A 21,789-nucleotide genomic window follows, 5' to 3' on the forward strand; every position below is an offset into this window, starting at 1 on the left:
TTTCAGCATCCTCAGAATTTTATCAATATTAGTAGCAGTTTTTAAACAAACACAGCATTAAACAAAGCCAGGTTTCTGTGTAGTTTTTTTTATTTCGCACGATATTAAATTAGAAAAAATATGTTCTAATGTTATTTAAGGAAACATTCCATACAAAGAAAACATTTTTACAAAATAAGAACCTCAAATGTTGTATTTTACACTTACTACTTAAACTGAGGAAGAGAAAAAGAAAAGATCTGACCTTTAATCCCTGTAATGCTGGTACCAAAACATCGTCCAAGGAGGAGGGGGAGATTTCTCTCTGTTAGCAGCATCGGTGCTCTGCCTTGCGAGGCCTCCAGCTGACAGCTGCTGCCCAAAACCAGGTGGTTCCGCCAGAGTCATTCTGTTTCTTGGATTATGCGTCGAATCTTCTCAGCATCCTCTGCGATACTGTCATTTGTAGGCTCAATCTTGAGGGCAGCCATGTAATCTTGCAGACCTGCATGGCAGGAACAGCTTGTTTGAAAGGAAAAAGGGCAACCATGCGCTGGCTCACTTCCCAACACAGGCTGCTCAGTTCTCGATGGTGGGCCACGAGAGCAAACCGGCCCGGAAGCAACATCCTCAGAGCTCCCCTGCTTAGTCTGTGTCCCTCTCACCTCAGTGAGCACTTCGACACCAATAATGCCTTGAAGGCAGACACATAAGCCCGGCCATGAAGAATATTGCCTACAGGCAAGGACTCTCCACAGAGTGCAAGCCAAGCTTGTTGCTCTCTTCAGGCTGGAAGCAGCTCCTCGAACTCGCGATTTGCAAAGTTGCAAGGGTTAAAAATGATGATATGCAAACAGCAGCAATGGTACCAAGCAGCTGTTCACTCTATTTCCTGGATGCAATGAGATGAAAAGCCTCTCTCACACACACAAACACACACACAGTGCGCACACAGTCCTCCCTCCAACTGCCAGAAGCTTTTAAAAGCCAAAATAAAATAATCTCCACCTGGAATTACTCCGCTTGACATATCAGTCTCCATCAGAAAGGAGAGAAACCTGTACTGTGCAGTGTGTCCTCTGGGAAGACATATCACAAAAATATGGGCAAAAAGCCAATGGTGAAAAGAAGAGTACGTATGTTAATTTCATCCCTGTGCCATGTTGCTGCTGAGGGAAAATAGGTGAAAACAGCAGAGCAAACCATGGGACAAGTATGGACCCGTGAAGCCTCGCATCTCCAAGCACAGCAGTGAACCACTGAGCCCAGGGACTGGTAGGGAGGGGCGTTTCCAGCATCTTTTCTCCTTACCTTCAGCGTACAATTCCAACTCACAGAATGCCGTCCCTCGCCTGACGTGAGCTTTCACTCTGGCATTAGCATTGTCTGGAACAGGTGGAGTCAATAAATCCAGGGCCTTGAAGAATGAAATATATAAGATGTTCCAGCCGACATTTCACTGCACATCAATCTTCACCAACAGCCGGACCTCTTGACCTTCCAGTGAGCCAAATGCTCATGGAAGGGGGGAAAGCCAGGGGAGGCCATCTTCCCCCAACCCATAATTTCCCTTTTTCTCTCTCTGCCAGGGACGTTTTCCCCAGCTGGGCACCTCCTTCCACACCAAACCCCAAACATGGCCCCTCTCACATGACCAGATTTGTCAGCTGGGAGAAGCTGCATTTACTTTTCACTTGCAAATATTCACTCCATTTCAGCAACAGCCTCTGCCCTCCCAGGGATGCACTGCCACATATTTCAAAAAGGGAAAACAAGAATTCTGAGCCTCGAGAACAGCGTCCAGGTGTGCAGAAAAATTACAGCAGGCCACAGAGTGAGCTTGAAGGGGCAAAATCACAGTTGGCCGTCTGCACCTGAGCGATGGATTGGGGCATTGTGCTTGTGATCCCAACATAGACTCTGTCCCTAATTATGCTAACAGCATGCATGGTGATGTGTTCACAGTCTATGGATATTATTCTAGGCAAGCTAGAAGACAGAACATGGCACATGACTGTCAGTCTTCAGTAGAGTTTTCCAAAATATAGATTAGATGGGCTTTGGCGAATCTGGGAGATGCTGAATGTTCTAAAATTGGGGGCACACCCCTGAGTGTGGGGGAAACAATCCTTCGTGTTAATCAGAAATCACATTGAGTGAGATATGTAGCATCACGTTTGCACAGCCATCTGTGCGTGCAGCCAAGGGAAGCAATGGACAAATCAGCTGCAAAGGAATACCTTGGAGGAATCTTCAATGGCCTTGTGCAGATTTCTCAGCCTCAGATGGCAGGCGGCTCGATTCAAATACAGGGCTGGAATCTTATTGTTGATACGAACTGCCAAATTATAGGCACTCACAGCAGCAAGGTAATTGCCTGTTGCAAACATTTTACTAAAGACATAAAATCGCAATTATATAGTTGCTGAGTTTTCAGAAAAATTTAAAAAATAATTAAAAGTCAAATGCAACCAAAGACCACAACTTATGATTGATTTGGATCATATGCCTCAGAAGAGACATTAATGGTTCCTTGGGAGCAGACGAGAGGGAACAAAAGCCTGCAGTGAATCGCACCCCCAGAAGGTGCCCCTGACCCCACATCCAAGGAAGGCTTTTTTGTGGGCGAGAGGTTTCCCACCTCTTTCCCCAAAGACTCACTTGCCCTTGTCCTTCAGCCAGTCTGGATTCTTCTCCTCTTCGGACAAATCCTCCAGCTCGGCAAGATCCGCAGTGACTGCCCGGCGAGCCTCTGCTTGTTTCTGCAGCCACTAGAAGCAGTGAAGAGAGAGAGGTTCTTTCATGCCTACCAAAGAGGTTTACACACACCATCTTTGTGGAGGACAGAAGCCTCTTCTCTGTGTAGAGGACCCCGCTACTCTGTGTAGATCGCATGCTTCCAAATAAAGTGGGTAAGTTAAGCATAGTGTGCAAACAACCGGTTGTGACACATTCAAACATTTATGAAGATATACAGGTGTTGTGGAAAGGGATGCCAGAGGAGGGGAGCTGCTCCCAAATGGCAGGCTCTTCCAGAATGTCAGTTTACAATGCAATAAGTCTACAGCTGTTTCACATTGGCTGAGATCTTCCCTCCGGACAGAATTTGCAAGATTCCATGTTCCCAGTACTCTATCTGCTAAGAAAGTGCAATTTCCCTCCACTAGCATGCCCGTTGCGGTCTTAAGTGTCATGCAGAAAGTGGCTGAAGAAGTGTGACTGGCTCCTACTGGCCAGTTCCTATGACATCCTGTATGCCCAACACCACAACTCCGCAGCCACACCATTTCATGCCCTTTTAAAAAGGGATGGTTTGTTTCATTCAGTGAAAGCTGAACACTCCTCAGCTGTACCATTCTAGTGTGCACACCCAGTCTTTCAAGGAGAAATGGCAGCAGACACCAACATGACAATACAACCCCCTCAACCCTTCACAAGACATTCATTTAAAGCCACAGCAAAGTGGTCAGTTTTCTGTACCTCCTCCTCTTCTTCAACCCGGGATTCTCTGAGAGCTGTAGGGAAGACACGAGGTGTGAAATGGAGTTGTATGTTGCCACAGCGCCGTGGAGCAGGAACGGATTCTTCCTTCACCTTCCTGGAAAACATATTTCCAGAACTTCCAGCTGCAACAATTAACAACACACACAAAACACTTTATTTTTCAGTGCACAGTAGAAGGGTCTCTTCAGGAGGAAGAGGAGTCTCAGCACAGATGTGAAAATACTTCCTCTTTCATATGCTATCCTTTGGAAGTAGGTACAGAAATACACAAACAGGTTATGGACAACAAACATTCCTGTCACTTTATTTAGAAGTATATTTATTTACACCCCTACCTTTGGTATAATTATCTGGGATTTAGTAGTGCTACTGCATCCAGTATCCCAGGATCGTCCTGAAGGAACACAGTCCCAAGGATGAAAGCCATGGAACCAAAAAGGTTGTGTCAAATATTACACAGGGAATATGATTACTTGATCTCTTGGAACCTTTAGTTCTGAGCACAGATAAAGTTCCATAAAGGAGGGAAACCACTCCAGGTTTGGTTATCTTTTGAAAATAAATGCATAAACATCCACCACTTGGCTCGCACGTGCACGACCAAGAACAAGACTGTTCCTCAGTCTGGTCAATACTGGTATTCATATGAAAAGATACCACATGGGTTGGTTTTCTCCCTTCTAATGAGGACAGGACCTGAGCTAGAGCCAAAACCTAAGCTCACAAATACACTCCCCACCAGATATGTCAGCAAGGGACACAGCAGGAAAGCAAATGGTTGCACTGAGGGCTAAACAAAAAGAACAGCGAGAACTAGAATGAAAGAATAAAATGGTGCTTGCAGCATGGGAAAGAGGGAGACTGGGAATCCCATCCCCAATTGAAAGGAGACATGCCCAGCATGCCCAAGAGAACATTCTCTCACGTCCCCTCCCAGGATTCTACCTGCTGTCTTGGTGGCTCCTCCACTCGAAGGTCTCAGCTCCCGTCTCCCTTGCTTTTTTTCAATGGGCTGCAAGGTCACCCTTCCTTGCAGCTGATTTTGCTTTTCGTTTTGCTCCTTCCACGTCTCAATCTCTTCTGTGGCTTTTTTCCGCTCCGCTTCTTTCAGCTCTTCTATCCTTTTTCTTTCTTCTTCTTCTAGCTGTTTTAAATTACAAAACATCAAAGCCTGCTCCAAAATGACTGGAGTCACTTGCAATCTGTCTCTGACTTCCACAGAGCAGCTCTTTCAATCCTCCTTACCCTACTGGAGCCCAGAGACTGCAGCAAAGCAGCTGTCCCCTGACTTTGGTCTTCCAGGCTGAACTGGGTGGAGCAGGCCAGAGGATGCCAGAGGGTGCCGGCACACGCCAGCTGCTCGTCAAAGCCTTGCAGACGGGGCTCTGGGCTTCCAGACCCAGCTCAACCCAGCTTGGCTGCCTCCCTCTCCAAGTGTTGCCCTCACAGCTCTCCATCCTTTCCCCTCCTCCTGACTCCAAAGGCCAGGGCCATTTCTGCAGACAGCAACAGCCATGACCAAATGGCACAAGCCAGTGTGAGCCCACAGTGCCAACCGCTGCACTGTTTACTAGCCATTGCCCATTTCCAGCCCAAAGGAATGAGACCGCCAGCTCTTGGTTTACCTTCATCGTGGCCTCCAGAGCGCACTTGGAACGTTCTCGTTTCTGAACAGCTTTGGCTTCTGCTTCTTCTTTCGCCTTCTCGTGGGCTTTGAGCACAGCATCCTCTCGGATTCTCTGCATTTTTTCCTTGTCAACTGAAGAAAGCCATTTCACCCACACTTTAGTATCCTGGGCTGCGAGAGAGCTGTCAACAGAGAGCAACCTGACAGCAGCAGGGGCTCACAGGGAATCATCAGGAGGCCTAGGCCCTACAGCAACATGCCCGGAAGCACAGCGCTCTCTGCCAAGCACTGAAAGCAGCTTACAGAGAAGTGCTAAAATATAATCTTGCCAAGTCTCACGCAAGCCAAGGTACATCCCTATGAAGGCTGACACCTCTGCCTGCGGGCAGTGCTGCAAATCTCCACAACACACCTGGCAACTAAGCATGTGGCTCTGTTGCAGGGGTGCCGCCCCAAGAGCTGTGCTGTCCGAACGGCAGTTTCATGATGCACTACTTAGCAGGGGAAGATATCTGCCCTCTGTGCTGGCAACCTTCCTGCCCCCTTGCGTTGCGGGGGGGCTTTTTTCCTTGGGGCTGCTGCGATCGGGGCGACTCACCCTCTTCCGCCAGGAGGGATTCCCACACGGCCGCTTCTTTCTTCTGCAGGGTGAAGAGCACGGAGCCATCCTCCAGGCGGGCGGTGCTGCGAGCCTCGTCGATGGGGGCCCAGAGGAAGGCTTCGAAGAGGAAGGGCGGCGCGCTCACCTGGCAGCGAGGAGGGAAGCGAGTCTGAAGCGGGGCTGGATTGCAAATGGCCAGCCTAGCTAAGGGTTTGCCAGGTCTCTCTTTGCCACCGGCAGGAGGTTTTTGGGGCAGAGCCTGAGGAGGGTGGGGTTTGGGGAGGGGCTTCAATGCCTCTAGAGTCCAATGGCTGGAGATCAGTTGTAATAGCGGGAGATCACCAGCTGGTACCTGGAGGATGACAACCCTAAGCCTACCTCGCCAGGTTGCTCGGAGGGGAGAGGGGGTTGCCAACGTCCAGGTGGGGGGCTGGCGTTCTCCCCCCACCCCGGGGGGGGGGATTATGGCTTGATCTCCAGACAACAGCCCCCCCACCACCACCCCACTGCCAACCCTCTGGCCGCAGGTACTAGGGTGGCCAGGGGGCGGAGCCTGAGGAGGGCGGGGTTTGTGGTGGGGGGGCTTCAATGGCATAGAGTCTAACGGCCAAAGTGGCCATTTTTGCCTGGAGGTCGGTTGTACTAGCAGGAGATCTCCAGCTATTACCTGGGGGTTGTATGAAACGAGAGCACTCGGCTCACACAATTATGCAAAAGTGCAATTATATTATTTGCCAAGCATTACCTGGGGGTTGGCAGCCCCCCCCCCCGGCAGGGTCAGGGTCAGGGTCAGGGTCAGGTAAGCCGGAGCCCTCCCCCCCCCCGCGCCCACCTTCAGGTACCGCTCGGCGCAGAAGACGTCGGGGGTGGGGCCGCGGAGGCGCCTCCCCCCGCCCCGCCCGGGCACGGCCAGGTAGACGGCCCGCTCCGTCTGCCCCCAGCTGTAGTCGCGCAGCCAGACCGGCATGGCGGGCGGTTGGTTGCTAAGGGCCGCCGCCGTCGCTAGGCCACGGCTCCCCCGGAAACCCGGCGGCACTTCCGGCCGGCCGGCCGCGCGCGCCGTCCCTCGGCGGGGCATGCCGGGAGTTGTAGTCCGCCCTCGACAGCGCGCGCACACCCCCCCCCCCGCGGAGCTTCCAAAGCCTCGCTGCTGCTGCTGCTGCTGCTGCTGTGGGGGGGGGGGGGTGATGGGAGGACACACACCCCGGGCACGAGGGGACCACGCCCCCCAGCCCGCCCCCCCACCCACCCCGCAGGCGGGCAGGCGCCCTCGGCCTCCCAGCTAGGGTTGCCAACCTCCAGGTACTAGCTGGAGATCTCCTGCTATTACAACCGATCTCCAGCCGAGAGATCCGTTTACCCGGAGAAAAGGGCCGCTTGGGCCATTGGACTCTATGGCATAGAAGCCCCTCCCCTCCCCAAACCCCGCCCTCCTCAGGCTCCGCCCCCAAAAACCTCCCACCGGTGTAGGGTTGCCAACCTCCAGGTACCAGCTGGAGATCTCCTCTATTACAACCGATCTCCAGGCGGAAATGGCCCCTTTGGCTATTGGACTCTATGCCATTGAAGCCCCCCCTCCTCAGGCTCCACCCCCTGGCAACCCTAGTACCTGGAGGTTATGTAATTCTAGACAACATTCTAGAAGCCCCTCCCCTCCCCAAACCCTCCTCATGCTCCATCCCAAAAACCTCCCGCCGGTGGCAAAGAGGGACCTGGCAACCAGCCAGGCTCGGATGGATGGGGCCCAGCCTTCCCATCCCCCACCGGCCCTTCTCCCATTGTTCCCAGCGCAGCTGCAGGCGCAGGCAGGCAGGCAGGCGAGAGGAAAGGGTCGGCATTACATAGTAATTTAATTTCGTACCAAAAAGAATACGACTGGACAAAAGTTCAGAAGCTCTTTTCCAATTTGAATTACAGACAGTTAAACTTCACCCCCTCCCCGCGCGCGCCCCCTGTCCAGCCTTCGGACACTCGTCGATGCAAAAATAAATGTCACCAATGTGGAACACGTTTGCGATCGTAGTCGAGTACTGAACTGATATCCCAAAACAGGCATATGTAAGCAGTACCTATGGAAAGACTAGTTTTAATATGAAACAGTAAGTAAGCCACAGGACACCATTGGATGCGCGGCCAGCCAGGGGCCAGGCGGAGGGCATATGGCCAGCACCGCCACCAGCAAGCAAGGAGAGAGGCGGGCACTTTTAAAGCAGGAAATCAGATTTTTACTTGCTATGAACTTGGAGGGGGGGGAATGCCAAATCAAGATTTAAATTTTTTACCCGAAACCAAAAATAGGTATTTAAGACAGATATTTTTTCTCTACTTAGTGAGTCAGAGATTCTATTCCACAAGTAATTATGATTCCACAGAGACAACACAAGTAGACGGCCAGAGGGTACAGCCAGGAAGCTCCCACCCAGAAAAGTACAGTTGGCGCCTGCCCCTGGGCTGGCCTGCACGGCCATGCTCTAGGAGCATCGGCCTACCTCCCATGGCTGCGTTGGGAGGGGGGCAAGGACAAGGGCCAGCCCCATCCCCCAGGGATGCCTGAAGAGCAATGCTCGCACCAGGAGCATTTCAGGCCCATGGCAACACTGGCCTAGTCCGAGTTCTGCCCGAGAGACACAGCCTGGCGCAAAACAGTCTCACTTACCTTCCTTGAAATGCTAAAAGGGTTCACGTAACCTTCTAGATTACATTCTCATTTGGCCACAAGCGCTGGGATAAAACAGGTGGTGGTGCCTGGCCCAGGCTGGGAGGCCTGACCCAGCAGGCCACAGGAAGGCCGCGTGGGATGAATGCCTCCCCCAAAAAACGGTCACAGGCCCACTCGCTTTGGGCGTGCTTCTGTGGGCAGCTGGGGTCATCCTAGCACCAAGCTAGGATCTGTTTGAGTCGCCTTGAAGAAGCCACGCGAGTGCGCACGTGCAATAAGGCACATTTTAGACAGAGCACGCGAGAGTCTGTTTGTGGCCCCAGGGAAACATTTCCCTCCCTAGCTCTGATCCGAGAGCCAAAGGCAACCCATCGCAAGCGCCCTTCTGAGGAACCACCTCAGCACCCAGACATTCTTCACTCTGAATGTTCTCTAGATGCCCCCCTTACTGCAAGAGGAAAATAAGCAAGAATCGAAATGGCAGCGAAGCTCAAGTGGAGAAGGCTACAAGGCCACGTGACGGGGCTAGCCCAACCGTGCCGGGATCTGCCTTGCAGGGGAAAATGCACTCAGCAAACAGAAAGTCAGGAGGGTGCTAAGGGAGGCAAACAAGAGCAGGGGTGGAGGGAGGAGAAACGCAGCCCAATTCTGCCCCCCATGTCCTGAACCTCCGGGAAACAGACCTCCAAATTAGTACATTGACAAGCAGCGCAGGAAAGCCCCAGCAGGCTCCTCACGTGGCGATGGCGCTCTGGTCCAACTTAAATCTCCTGGGCCAGGAAGGCCGCGTTTGGGGACTCCCCCCTCCCCGTGCCTCTGAAGAGGACTTGCCCAGGGGACAGGCATGATGTAAGAAGGGGAATTGCGATTTGGAAAAATAAAAGAAGAAAGCAAGCATTTTAGGGCAGGGATTTCTATCTGGAAACTAGCAGTTAAAAACCTTCCTAGAAAGAGCTTCTGCACAGTTTTCAGGATACACTAAAAACTGACCCATTTATCAGGAGGGTCCTTCACAGGCCACTAATATTATGTTCTAAAACAGACACTGGAAAAATACTGAAGTTCTGCACTAACCCTAACACTACTCAAGGTTAATATCGTTTGACAGTTTCCGCTAGTATACAAGTAACTGGACATTCCTGGTGATAATTTTAAAATAAATATTGCTTGGTTTTTCTTGTCTCAGATCCTCTAAAATGTTTTTTTTTTTTAAAAACCCTTCACAACAGAGGGCAGAACGAACGCCAGCCAGAGAGTGGCTGCAGGCACCGCCTCCAAGAAAGCGACATGCCACGGGCCCAACGCAGGCCGCCCTCGAGCACCGCTGTAGCCAGGGAGGCCCTACGGCAGACACCTCTAGCAACACGGTCGGTGTGCACAAAACCAGGCGATTAATGGCCGGTCATAATTTTAGAGCAAGCATTTCAAAAACAAAGCAAGACAGGAGTCTTGTGGCACCTGAAGGCCTAACTTGGAGTTCTTCCGCTGAAAACACAGGTGAGAAAAAAGAGCGTCGCACCCAGCTGGTGAAGAGGAAGCAAGAGGAACCACCCTCCACTGGGAAAGGGAGCTGACGAACCACCGCTCTCCGCAAGGGATGCCGTTTCTCAGTCTCACGCGTCGGAGCTCGGGACGGGCGGCCCTCCGGTCTCCCTGGTGCGCATCAGCTGCACATCCTTGTCAGCCATACATGTGTCACAGCCCCAGACTGCGGACGCTTCCGCCGTGAGCAAGCCGTACGCCGACTCCGTCATGCCCGTGCAGATCCGGTGGAACCATTTCTGACACGAAGCTTCGCACAAGATGGCGTCCTGGTCGTCGTTCACCTCGTGCGTGCAAATCCCGCAGGGATAGACCGGTTCGGAGGACAGGTGGCCGTGCTGGCCCGAGTGCAGAGGGAGCGGGCCGCCCTTCTCCGGCCCACCCCCTTCGGCAGCACCGCGGGGCAGGCGGGGCTTGTTCGGAGCCCCATTGGAACGGCTGCTGTTCAAGGGGTCAGCGGGCTTGGGAGGGTGGCTCTCTGGGCCTGCTGGCACGTGCCGGACGGGGGGCTTCGGGTCCGCGTTCCCTGAGCCCCCTGCCTCGTCTGAGCCATGCTGCTGGTGCTGGGCGGGAGCAGGGCTGTGCTTATTGGGGCCGGGCCTCTGCGAAGGCTTGTTCTGGCCGTAGTCATTCTGCAGCGGGCCGTATGCAGGGTTGGGCTCCACCGGGGAGCTGTTAAAACTGGGATTATTCCCAGGTGCAAAATGCAGGGGCATTTCGTGATGGGGCATCTGAGTCATGTTCTGGGAAGGCATGTGGCCAAAGTTTTCCCCGGGGTTGGCTCTGAAGTGCTGACCAGGCATGGCGATGTTTTGGCCGACATGAGCGTTGTAGGGTGGCTGGTTTCCGAAGGCCGCACTTTCGTGGGGCCCAAAGTTCATTGCCTGAGGCCGGCCGAAGACCATCCCTGCCGGATTGTGCGGGAAAGGGTGGGGCTGGTTTCGGAGCGGGTAAGAAGCACCGTACTGCGAGGGCATCCTGGGAAGCAGGTGAGGCGGCATCCTGAAGGTGTTGTAGCCGCCAAAGCCGGGGTAATTGGGATTGGCGAAGTAAGGGTTTCCTGCCGGCAGCGGTTTGTAGCAAACAGCGTTGTAGTTATCGTCAAACGGATTGGCCGCTACCAGGTGATCCGAGCTGGGGTTTAGTGGCGGAGCATATTCAGACGGCGGAGGAAAGCAGGAGCCCTGGAAAGACAAACAGCTTCCGTCAGTGTTACTTTCAACTCAGAAAGTGGGACAGAAGTGGGACGTGGGTCACCTCGGAAAGGAGTTTTGTCTGAATTCACAGAAAATAAAAGCGGGCGAGGGATGTGCTGTCAAATGGGGTGGTGTCACCGATCTCAGAAGCTAAGCCGAGTCAGTACTTGGATGGGGAACCGCCAAGGAAGACTCTGCAGAGGAAGGCAAAGGCAACCCCTCCCTTGCCTCGACAGCCCCCTCAGTCAGTTGAGACTCGCGGCAGGGCTGTCAAACACACGGGCAGGGCGGCCCCAGCTTTCCCCCACACCCCTCCCTGGTTGGGTTTTATGCAGGGAGAAACACGGCCAACCACAAAGCCGCTCACCTGAGCGGCGGACTTGCGCTGCTTCTTCTTATCGGGGCTTCCGAGCTGCGCTCCGGGGCCTCCTAGCCCGTCCGGTCCACCGTCGCCACCTACAAGAGGGTAAGCGACAGAGTGCTGCATTGGTCACGGCCTTGGCCGGCGGCGTCCCGACGCATCTGTGCGCTTGGATCTCTCTCTGCGCACGTTCATTTCAAACACGGGACGTCCCCCACAGAAAAGATCCCCTGCAGCATGCCGAGGGCACACGGCTCCAGATCCCGCTTCCAAGCCCCGTTCCTGCCTCCAGCGGGGACTGATTCACACGGCTGCGTGCCACCCCGATCCTGCCCGACTGCTGGGAAGGAACACAGCCGCCCCCACCCGGCAAGCGAGGCCGGGCACCCCAGCCCTTTCATGAGGGGCCGTGGCTCTGTGGTGGGAGCCTCTGCTTTGGCGTGCAGGAGGTCCCAGGCTCGATCCCCGGCAGCATCTCCAGTTCAAGGGGCCAGGCCGCTCAGACTGACTTTGAGGGACCGAGCGGGGGGGAGGGGGGGGGTCTGATTCAGTAGAAGGCGGCTTCACCACATACAGAGTTACCACGTACAACTTCGCCACTCTATACAACTGTATCAATCCGGGGGAGCGTGGCCTCGAAAGCAACCGGCCCCCCAGAGGCGGTTTCTCCCCCCCCCCCCTCTGCCTTTGCCATTCCAGCCACGGGGAGAAGGGGGGGCCCTGAGCCCGGCTCTTCTCCCCAGGGAGCACCCAAAGGGGTCCCCGTCTCCTCCGCCTGGCCCTCATGACCCCCCCCCCCCCGCCGTGCAAGGGGGTGCCAAGCTCCCAGGGTGGGGGGTGGGGGGTTTCGAGCCCGGGTCTTCCACCTCCTAGTCTGGCTCTTTTAAAGCAGCCCGGTGCGGGGTGCGGGGGGGGGCCTCTTTGGCCGCAAGGAAGGTCTTCGGGGCCCCCCCTCTGCCCCCCGGAGCAGGAATGCCAGCAGGCGACGGCCCTCCCTTCGGGGCAGGGGGGTGGGGGCCCCGGCCCCAAGCAGAGCGGGGACGGGAGGGGAGGGGAGGGGGCCAGCAGACGGGACTAGCCAAGCCCCCCCCCCAGGCCCCGCGGCTCGGAGGGGCGGGGGGGCGGCGGGAGCGTGCCGCCTGCCAGCCAAAGACCCCCCCGGTGGCCCCCCCGCCGCCGCCGCCGCCCTCCAGCGGGGGAGGGGGAGGGGGAGGGGGGGGCGCGGGGCGTGGCGCGGCTGCCCGCCCGCCCGCCCGCCCGCCTACCTCGGGGGGCTCGCTTGGGGGGGGCGGCGGCGGCGGCGGCGGGGGGGGGCTCCTTCTCGTGTTCCGCGGACATCGCCGGCCCACCATCCCGCCTCGCTCGGCCTCTCCGGGGCGGGGCAACGAGGGCGGGCGGGGGGGGGGCGGCGCCTGGGGGGGGGAGGAGGGAGGGAGGGCCGCCGACGCCTCTCGGGCCGAGTCTCGGGGCGCGCCCCTCCTGCTGCTCCAGGCCGGCCCGGACCCCCCGAGGCCCACACCCCCCCCACCCACCCGGAGAGGGAGCGGCGGGCAGCCGCCCTTCGCCAGGACACCCCCCCCCTTTACAGCCGCCCCCCCCCCGCAATGAATTGCTGGCGGTTAAAAGAAGGGGCTTCCCTTCTTTGCCCCCGGGGCCCCCTTCTCCCCCCCCCCTGACAGGCTCCCAGTTGGAGCAAGGAGGAAAGAAGAGGAAGAGCTGGTTTTTATATGCCGGCTTCCCCACAACAGACACCCTGTGAGGGGGGTGGGGCTGAGAGAGCTGTGACTGGCCCAAGGTCACCCAGCTGGCTTCGAGTGGGGGAACCAACCCAGCTCCCCAGATGAGCCTCCGCCGCTCCTGTGCAGGAGGACTGGGGGGATCAAACCCGGTTCTCCAAATCAGACTCTACCGCTCCAAACCACCGCTCTTAACCACGACGCCACGCTGCCTCTGATGCTTGGGGGGGGGGGGCTTCCTTCTCTGGGGTTCCCGAAGTGGGAAGCCCCTGGACTGCTCTCCACACACACAGGCGGGCGGGCAGGCAGACCCGCAGGAGGGGTTCCTGCAGAGACCCCTCTGAGTAGTCACTCGTAATGCGCGCCCCCTTCTTGGAGTGCTTCTTCTGCCTCCCCCTTGCTGGGCATGGCTGGCAAGGCCACAGGAGCCCCCCCCCCCTTGGAGGTCGTCCCCCCCACCCGCTTGCTCTTCTTCTGGCTTTCTGTTGGCGGCTGCCCAGCCGCTGCTCCAAGCCTGCTGTGCCCAGGCCCCCCCTGGCCAGCTGGGTGGCCCCGCTCCTGCTGGCGTGCCAGGCCCCTTCAGCCTCTGCCCGCCTGCCAGGCCCCTGGCCTTCAGCTCTCGCTGCTGCTGCCGCCAACACCGCCCAGCTGTCTAGAACAGGGATTCTCCCAGGGAACTGGGCCCTCCTTGGAGACCATGCCACTCCCCCCCACACATCCTCAGCTTCCCCCAAACTCAGCTCGTGGCACAGGCGGGCTGCGTAGGCCAGGAGAGAGGCCCTGCTCCTCAAAGACAGCGGACCGCGCTGGGACGTCCAAACCCAAACCACAGAATTGTGGAGCTGGTCACGGTGTTATGATGGGCCGTGCGCAGGGACGCACACCCTCCCCCCTGGCCCATCTGCCGGCCAAGGGCTGCCGCAGATCCAGGTGGCTTAAGCTTAGAAAGCAGCCTTAGGATGGGGTGCAATTTGGGGAGGGATCACCCACCCAGGTCAGCTGCCCATTGCAACCACCCACCCCACACCCACACCGCCATACGGCACATGCACTTGTGCACTTTTCCCTGCTGTGGCTAGCGAGAGCTTGGAGAGTCGTGTGCGTGATTTCTGTTGGGGGAATCGGCTCCAATCCGTGCTTCCCAGGACCTGCTACAGGCCGCATCCTTCCAAGAGCTCTGACCCATTAAAGAAAATCCTGTAGGCGCTGAAAAGGAAATGACTTCTCAAAGGAAAAAAGAGGCCTACGGTTTACTAAAGGAAACTTTTATTCAAACTGTGCAATCCCATCAGTATTCAGACAGCAGTTTCATAAACATTTTGGCATTGAAACTTCTACTCATTTTTGGCATGACGTTGTGCTTGTACAAAGAACAAGCCGGGAGGAGCCAGAGAAACACACCAGGTTATCATTCACTACAATTCTATTAAAAAAACCAGAATTTTTTTAAAAATCCACATTAAACAAAACATTAAAAAGACATTAAAAAGGTACATTCATGATCACAGCAAACAGCAGCTGCCTTTATGCGACGGAATCCACAAAGCTGATCCCCTGAGTCAAATATAAAATTAATATAATTCAGCCGTGTCTTCCAGTCGCCCGCCAGCTGCCGCCGCCCTTACAAAAACAGCAGAAGGGAGTGGCGGGACCCAGAACTCAAGAAACACCCCCTGGCTCCCACACTCACAACTCATTCACATCTTTAAAATACAACAGGAGGAAACAAGACCCAATGTTTTGTATAAAAGCCGACGTTGCAGGTACCAGCCGTTTCCCAAAAAGCACCAAGCCAGATGCCAGGGGTGGGGGCACCAGGGAGGCAAATCCCGCCCCACCCCAGGGAACGGTCTGTGAGGGAAAGTGGGCAGGGGTCAGGATCCAAACTGAACCCCCATCTAGGCAACACAGCCGAGCTCATCGGATCCCATCGAGGGACAAAGAGGCTGTACCCTGATCTCAAGCGGTAGGACGTTGACTTACTTTACTGATATCCTGGCCCTTCGTCACAGAGAAAAAAGGTTTAAAGCTGGAGGGCCGAAGGGCTGCTCTGGCCACCAGCCCAGCTTCAGCTTCCTGGAGCGTGAAGGATGCCCTGGAGATTCAAACCCTCCACCAGGGGTTTGAGGCGTCTCCCAATCACATCAGGTTCCCAGTCACACCCCATCCCTTACATCGGCTTCTAGCTTTGGGGTTAATATACCATCTGGCCTAGGGAAATCTAAGTCATATTGGGGGGGGGGGGAGCTGCCAATCATGCAAGAGAGAAAAGCCTTTCCCACCTCCAGATCTTTGGATCTCTGGACAGAGGCAAACTGCACATTTTTGTGCAGCGCACAAAGTATGCTGCTTAGATGTCTGTCTGTCAGCATCGTTGCCACAGGCAATGCAGGACAAGGGTTGGATTTCTCAGCACACCACTTACCCCAGAGTTATTTCTTTGGTGTCCCATTGACATCAATGGGACTACTCTCGAGCGCATGTTTTGCAGAGAATAGCTTTGGTAGGCACCCCAGTTCAGACGCTGCTGGAGTCGGAGGAAGCTCTCCTCCCCTTGGCTATGAGGGAAAGGATTCGTGGCAGTTTTGGGGCCCAATTTGCTTGGCCAGTCTTTGGAAACCCTTGACGGCCAAGCGAACCCCCACTCCCCAAAAGGTATTCCTGTGACACCAGGCCGCCCCAGGGCAGGGGTTCCAGGGTGTGGGGGGGGGGGAGGTTCAGATCTGGAAGGAATCGTCATAACCTAATGCTAAGGCAAACAAGAAATACAAAGCAAAGAGACCTAACTAACACCCGCCTCTATGCTAAGGTAACCTTAAATATCTTTGGTTGTCTCCATTTGCTGCTTAAAAGTACTTGAGGAAACCATTTCTCTGGCCAGCATTGGAGGCCAGCAGGTTGCCTATAGCTGACTGGATCTCTGGGGCACCCCAGCCAAGCCCCACTCTCTGCACGGGCCATGGAGAAGATGCCCTCGGCTCCCTTGCCTCGGCCTTGGAGGGAGGAGGCCAGCGCAGGCCACCGGCCGGTGTCACAGACCTCGGTACCCTGGGAAACCTGGAAGCCTCCGTGGTCTTCCCGCAGTCCCCTTGGGCCAGCCTGAGGGGAGGGGGTTTGGGACCCCCCTCCCTCCAGGCTGTGGGGTCAAGGCCTTTCCTTGGAAGAGCCCCCCCCAACAGCCCAGAGGAGGAGGCACTCCACTGGCCCCCCAACAGCAGCAGACAAGTCTTTGGAGAAGGAAGGAAGCGGTAACCCCCACACACAGAGAGAGCAGCTCTTTGCACGTCCCACACAGACATGGCCAGTCGGGAGGAGGCTGTGGGAAGCTTCGTGCGACAGCCAAGATAATCTGGCCTGACTTCTGCTATACGCTCAACAATCTTGTCCAACGAGACCAAAAAAAAATAAATCTTTGGTGAGAAGAATTTCTTTTTCTTCAGCAAGTAGATACAAAAAAAAAAACAACCCTTCAAAAATATTCTAATACTGGACAGTCAAGAAGCTAATTGCCGAAGAAAAGGAAAACATAATTACACTTGGAAGTCTTTGGAGTGGTTATTTCAACTTTCTTTCTTTTTTTAAAAAGGGTTCTTTTAACAATAAGGTAGTTAAAATTGGAATAACTAATCTAGTCAACCCATTTCTATGACCCAGAGAAGCCCGAGCGTTCGGTTCCCTTCTGCTTCTGGTTAGTAGCTACCTAGGCAATAAAATGGATTCAAACCTATATTTTTCAACTAGCACAATATTTTTTTGGAAAATAAGCAGCTTTTTTTTCCTACAGAAAAATTCTTTGGTACAAGGTTATTATCAATCTTTAAAGCCTTCGGTATCAAGACAATGGTGGGAGGTGAGCGTGCCCCCCCTCTGGCACGGCACTAGAAGACGCGCGCGCACGCACACACACACACACACACACACACACATGCAGGCTAAACATCTGGAGGAGAGCCCGACCCGTCTCCCAAAGCCAGAGAGACGTGGGGAGGCCAACCTGCTCCTGCCCCTTCCTGGGGTGGGGGTTCACCTCAGGGCAGCTTCTTTGCCCGCTTGCTGCTCTTGCGAGAAGCGAGGGAGGAATGGGGGGGGGGAAGCCAGCCTACCTGGCCTGGCTCTGGGGGAGGGGCTCACACTCTCACTCTCCAACTTAAAAATTAAACAACACGCGATACCCTGTCAGTTCGCCCCGCGTCCCTGCGAGGCAGCTTAAAAGTCACCAACTGCGCCCTGAGTACAGGAAAACAACATCACTAGAATCACTTTCCAAGGAGGTAGTATCGAGGAGGAAGAGGAGGGGGGGGGAGTCGCGCGGGGTTCGCGGGGGCAGCACGGGTCTGTTCAGCTCAACCTCTGCCTTCTCCCTTCGTGGGCAGCTTCTGCAGAGCTTGGGCTGCTGCCTGGCGGAGGAGGAGAGCCGGTCCCCCGAGGGGCCGCAGGAGCAGCAGCTGCCCCATAGGAGGCAAGAGGGACGAGAGCCCAGCGTGGAAGGCCGCCCCACAGCTCCTGAGCCAGCGAGGCCGCTGCCGTCCCCTGCCTGCCGAGAGCGTTTAAGGCATCTTTCTAGACTCCAAAGCCACTTCACGAATATGAGAAAAGGCATAAGGCAAACCGGTGGTTTCAGAAGAGGACACGGAAGGCACCGTTGCTAGGAAGTGGCAGGAAATGCTGGCCGTCTAGCGTGGCCAGTCTGGTCCGGCCAACGCCTGGGGAGCGCTTCCCGGAACAGAAACGAGCGCTGGGCCCCCACGAATCCGCCACAACATGGGGGGCCGCAAGGAGAAGGCACTACTGTCGGAGGCAGGTGGGGACTGGGTTCGAAAAGGCGACCCAATCGCCCTGGAGTGGAATAGGCAGGAGTGGGGGGGGAGTCCCTGGGGGCTCAGCAGCGGGCAGGCTCTCTCCCGGGGCGCTTCCAGGGCCGCGGCCTCAACCCCTTCCAAGTTGGGCAGCCCTTTGCAGAGGGCTGCCCAACTTGCCCGGCCAGGGCTCTGCTGGCTTCTGCCGCCAGGCAAGCTGCCCGCTCTTTTCCTCCTCCTGCTGGCAAGCCAAGCCAAGCGAAGCCACACCCTTCCCTTCCTGAGGGCAGAGCTTCAGCCAAGCAGCTCTGCACCCCAACCCATGCGACCCCTTTGAGCACAAACACGCATCCGCACACTACACGTATAAATGGGGAGGGGGGAGACAGACAGGGGCTACTAGGAAGCATCGTCAGTTCTGTAGCCGAGACCAGCTCTCAACGCGCAGGTGAGGTAAGTGAGCTGGTCTTCAGAGTTCACCGCCTGGTAAACTGAGGTAGATAGCCAGCAAAAGGGGGCTCCCCTTTGCCACAGCGATACATATATAGAGATATGGATATAGATATAAACACTTCTTCTTCACCCTCCCCTTTCACATTGTTGAGCAACGAACATTCAAAGCAAGTGAGTTTAACATGTTGCCGAGAAGACCACCCCACACCGTGGGCAGAGAGGGGCCTGGACAGGCTGCCCCACAGAGGGCTGAGGGGGGGGGAGAGCTCCCCGTTCATTGTCCTTGAACTGACCCCTCCGCCCCGGTCCGGCTGGCAACTCAGTTCTGTCCCGGCGGCGGGAGGCGGAGTGGGGACGGGGGTCTTTGGTCAGGTGGCTCTTTGGAGGCACTCAGGACGGGACAGGTGGGGGGCACGTGCATGTCGGGGCCTTCCCAAGAGACGGAGGTGGCAGAGGAAGCCCCGGCGCCCACGGAGAGGGGCAGCTCTTCACTGGACTCATGGGAGAACCTTCCGGAATCGCCAGTGTCGTGGCTGCCTTCGCTGTTGGCCGAATGCTCCGTGTCAGCCGCCATGCCATACCCCGCCTGGTAGCCGGGCTCTGCAGCTCCACAAGGCTGTCCCTCGGCATAGAGGACAGCAGCACCCGCCTGGTAGACGCACGCTGCTTGGGCACACTGCTTCTGGGGCTGGAGGGCAGACAAAGGAGAGAAACGCCGAGACCCTGGTTACCCTGGAGGCACGTGAGAGCGGTCCCCGGTCCCTGAGCTCCTGGGAGCTCCTCTTCCGGAAGGCAAGGTGATGAAGCTGCCCTCCATGGAGTCAGGCCACTGGGCCAGCCACGCTACCCTGAGCAGCCGCTCTCTAGGCCCCCCAAAGCCTTGCCCCCAAAGCCCACCCCAGGTTCATTCCCACAGGGGGCTGATCCAGTTGTGCCTGCGAACCAGGGGGGGTTGCCACTGACCTGCCCCCTCCCCGTGCAGCAGGAAATGCTCTCTAAGTCACAGGTCCCTAGGGCCAATGGCCTGCCTCCCCCCCACCCCACCCACAGCTCTGACGTGCAACCAGAATGAACCCAGGCCTTTGGGATTCGATCACAGCACAACTCCCGCACACAAGGGGAGGGGGGGGGGGAAGTGATCCGTAACAATCACAAGAACCACCCCCAAATTGAAGCAGCCGGGAGGCTGAAGCCCCCCCCCCCCCCGACATCTGTATCCCCTCCTGGCAGGTTACCTCTTCCAGCTTCCCCTTTCTCAGTTCTTGGAAGAACGCCCATTTCTTCTTAGAGCTGCTCTTTGTGATGGGGCCGAAGCTGTTGATGATCAGATCAGTGCCTCCCTGGGGGGGGGGGGATAGAGAGAGAGAGAGAATGGCATCCAGCTTTGTTCCAAGAACAGACCTGGAAGGTTAAGGCCACGGGGGCCACCCAGCCCCCATGAAAAGCCAGGCACCTCTGGGAAGAAGAAGTTGGTTTTTGTACCCCCCCTTTTCTCTACCCCAAGGAGTCTCAAAGCTTCTGGCAATCACCTCCCCCCACCACAAGCATCTCCAGCAAGCCCACACAGACCCCTCTGGGGGCCCGGCAGCAGAAACCTGCTACGGTCACAACCACACCGCGGCTTGCACAATTTCCCCTCCGAGGGATCTACTTTCTGTATAAGAAATAACATCAGATTTGAATGGGCCCGAAGAGGCAAAAGTCACAGCTCAGCACAGACTGACCAAGACGAAGGGGCAGGTCTCGTGCCTCGAAGGGCCCCAAAGACCCACACCTGCTAGGTGGGGGCAGCCCCCTCCCTCTGCGTGGCTGGTGGGGCCTCCAGGCTGGGGCCAAGGGGGTGGGGAGATGGAAGCAGCGCACGCCCCAAGCAGGGAGGGGAGGCTAGCCGAGAGGAAAGGGGAGCCCCGTACCTTGGCATCCAAGAAGCTGTTCCCCGCCATCATGGGCAGCAGCGCTTCCTCGTTCTCTGCGATGCCCTCCACGCTCTTGCCCACCTCGCCCGCTCCAGCGGAAGAGAGGTTACCGCGAGGGCGAGGGCCGGAGCCTGGCGGGAGACTCTTGGAGGCAGAAGTCTTCCTTCAGGACACAAAGGAGGAGGAGGAGGAGGGGTGAGCCTCTGTCCTTGGCTGGACTCCCCATCCCACCCCATCGGGGAGGGCAGAGGCCAGGACTCCAGCCACAGTCAGCTTTCAGCACAGGGACCAGTTTGCTGCACATGCGTGAGGGGGGCTGGAACTGAGCCCCGGGCTACAAAGCTCCCCCCATGTTCTAGAAGAAAATCTCCCGGCAGGATCATCACCGGGCCTGATCTCTGGCCTGCTGCCTGGCGAGGCTTCCTTCTCTCCACACACCCCACCATCCAGCCCCCCCCCCCCCGGCAACTCAGACTGTTCTGCCTGTGGGTTTTGGCTGCTGAGGCCGCTCCCCTCCCCACCCCCCGGGGCTCACCTGGCTTTGCTGCGATAGATGAGGATGAGGATGCAGAGCAAGATGCAGGTGAGGGCGATGCAGACGCCCACGATGATGCCGGTCATGGACTTCTGGTCCAGTGGGTAGTAGCCAGAGGGAGCTGCGGGGAGGGAAGGCATGCCGGTCATCCCCACTGGCCTGGGCCGGGCATCCCCCTCACCCACCCCACCCCCTTTGGGGGGAATCTCTCCAGCTGCTCCATCTCTCTCGCTGCATCCCATCCCATCCCCTATCATGGTGACTCAAGGGAATCTCCACGTTCAGAGGCAGTCAACCTTTGCACCCCAGTGGCAGGAGGCAGCATCAGGGGAAGGGGCCTCGGCCTCCGTGCCCTGTGGCTGGACCTCCAGAGGCACTGCTTGGCCCTCTGTGTGAGACGGGATGTTGGACTGGATGGACCTGTGGGGTGATGTGATTAATGCCACCTCCAAAAGCTGAGCGTTAGACTTGGGTTTGGGTTTTGTGGACGACATTTGTGGCTCCAAATCCAGACTCGGGTCGGGTTCACATTACAACTAGAGTCCACTCGGCGGCACGCAGGAGGCCACGCAAACAGCCCGCTTCCTCTGAGAAACCGAGCGGTGCCGGCCACTGAGATGTGCCCTGGAAGCCTGCAGGCCCTGCCTCAGCCCTGTGCCCAAGGATGGGGAGGGGAGGGGAGCTGGGGCTGGGATGACCGGGAAGGCTTCACGTAACACGGAGACCTAGGCCCCGATGCGCTCGTGGGTCAGGTCAGGTCACTGGCTTCCACTGAAGCCATAACCACAGAGGAGTCCTCCACGCCAGCCCAGACAGGCACCTGCCAGCGGGAGCGGGCAGGAGCAACAGGCCAACCACCTCTGCCTGCACCACCTCTGTTGTTC

The 21,789-nt window shown here is 56.6% G+C and overlaps 3 protein-coding genes across 3 annotated transcripts in view; all 3 read right to left on the minus strand.

The window, feature by feature from the left end:
• Window positions 1–363: 363 nt before the first annotated feature.
• Window positions 364–6,678, minus strand: DNAAF4 (dynein axonemal assembly factor 4). The gene is made up of 9 exons (XM_056865913.1): window positions 6,544–6,678; window positions 5,709–5,856; window positions 5,109–5,242; window positions 4,429–4,627; window positions 3,460–3,605; window positions 2,641–2,750; window positions 2,220–2,373; window positions 1,291–1,396; window positions 364–484 (listed from the first exon to the last, which is right to left on the minus strand). Exons 1-9 carry the CDS (start codon window positions 6,676–6,678, stop codon window positions 384–386), a joined length of 1,233 nt encoding a protein of 410 aa, XP_056721891.1. The 3' UTR covers window positions 364–383.
• Window positions 6,679–9,983: 3,305 nt separating this feature from the next.
• Window positions 9,984–12,807, minus strand: PYGO1 (pygopus family PHD finger 1). The gene is made up of 3 exons (XM_056865936.1): window positions 12,735–12,807; window positions 11,476–11,564; window positions 9,984–11,096 (listed from the first exon to the last, which is right to left on the minus strand). The coding sequence occupies exons 1-3, from the start codon at window positions 12,805–12,807 to the stop codon at window positions 9,984–9,986; spliced, it is 1,275 nt and encodes a 424-aa protein (XP_056721914.1).
• Window positions 12,808–18,773: 5,966 nt separating this feature from the next.
• The window catches only part of PRTG (protogenin), a 33,427-nt gene continuing 30,411 nt past the window's right edge, over window positions 18,774–21,789 (minus strand). The window contains exons 16-19 of the mRNA XM_056866011.1: window positions 20,906–21,026; window positions 20,368–20,533; window positions 19,690–19,794; window positions 18,774–19,142 (exon numbers count right to left, since the gene is read on the minus strand). Coding sequence (XP_056721989.1) covers window positions 18,774–19,142; window positions 19,690–19,794; window positions 20,368–20,533; window positions 20,906–21,026 — 761 coding nt within the window. The remainder of the gene's footprint in view (window positions 19,143–19,689; window positions 19,795–20,367; window positions 20,534–20,905; window positions 21,027–21,789) is intronic.

Source organism: Euleptes europaea, chromosome 20 (genome assembly GCF_029931775.1).
Source record: "Euleptes europaea isolate rEulEur1 chromosome 20, rEulEur1.hap1, whole genome shotgun sequence".
Lineage (NCBI taxonomy): Eukaryota > Metazoa > Chordata > Lepidosauria > Squamata > Sphaerodactylidae > Euleptes > Euleptes europaea.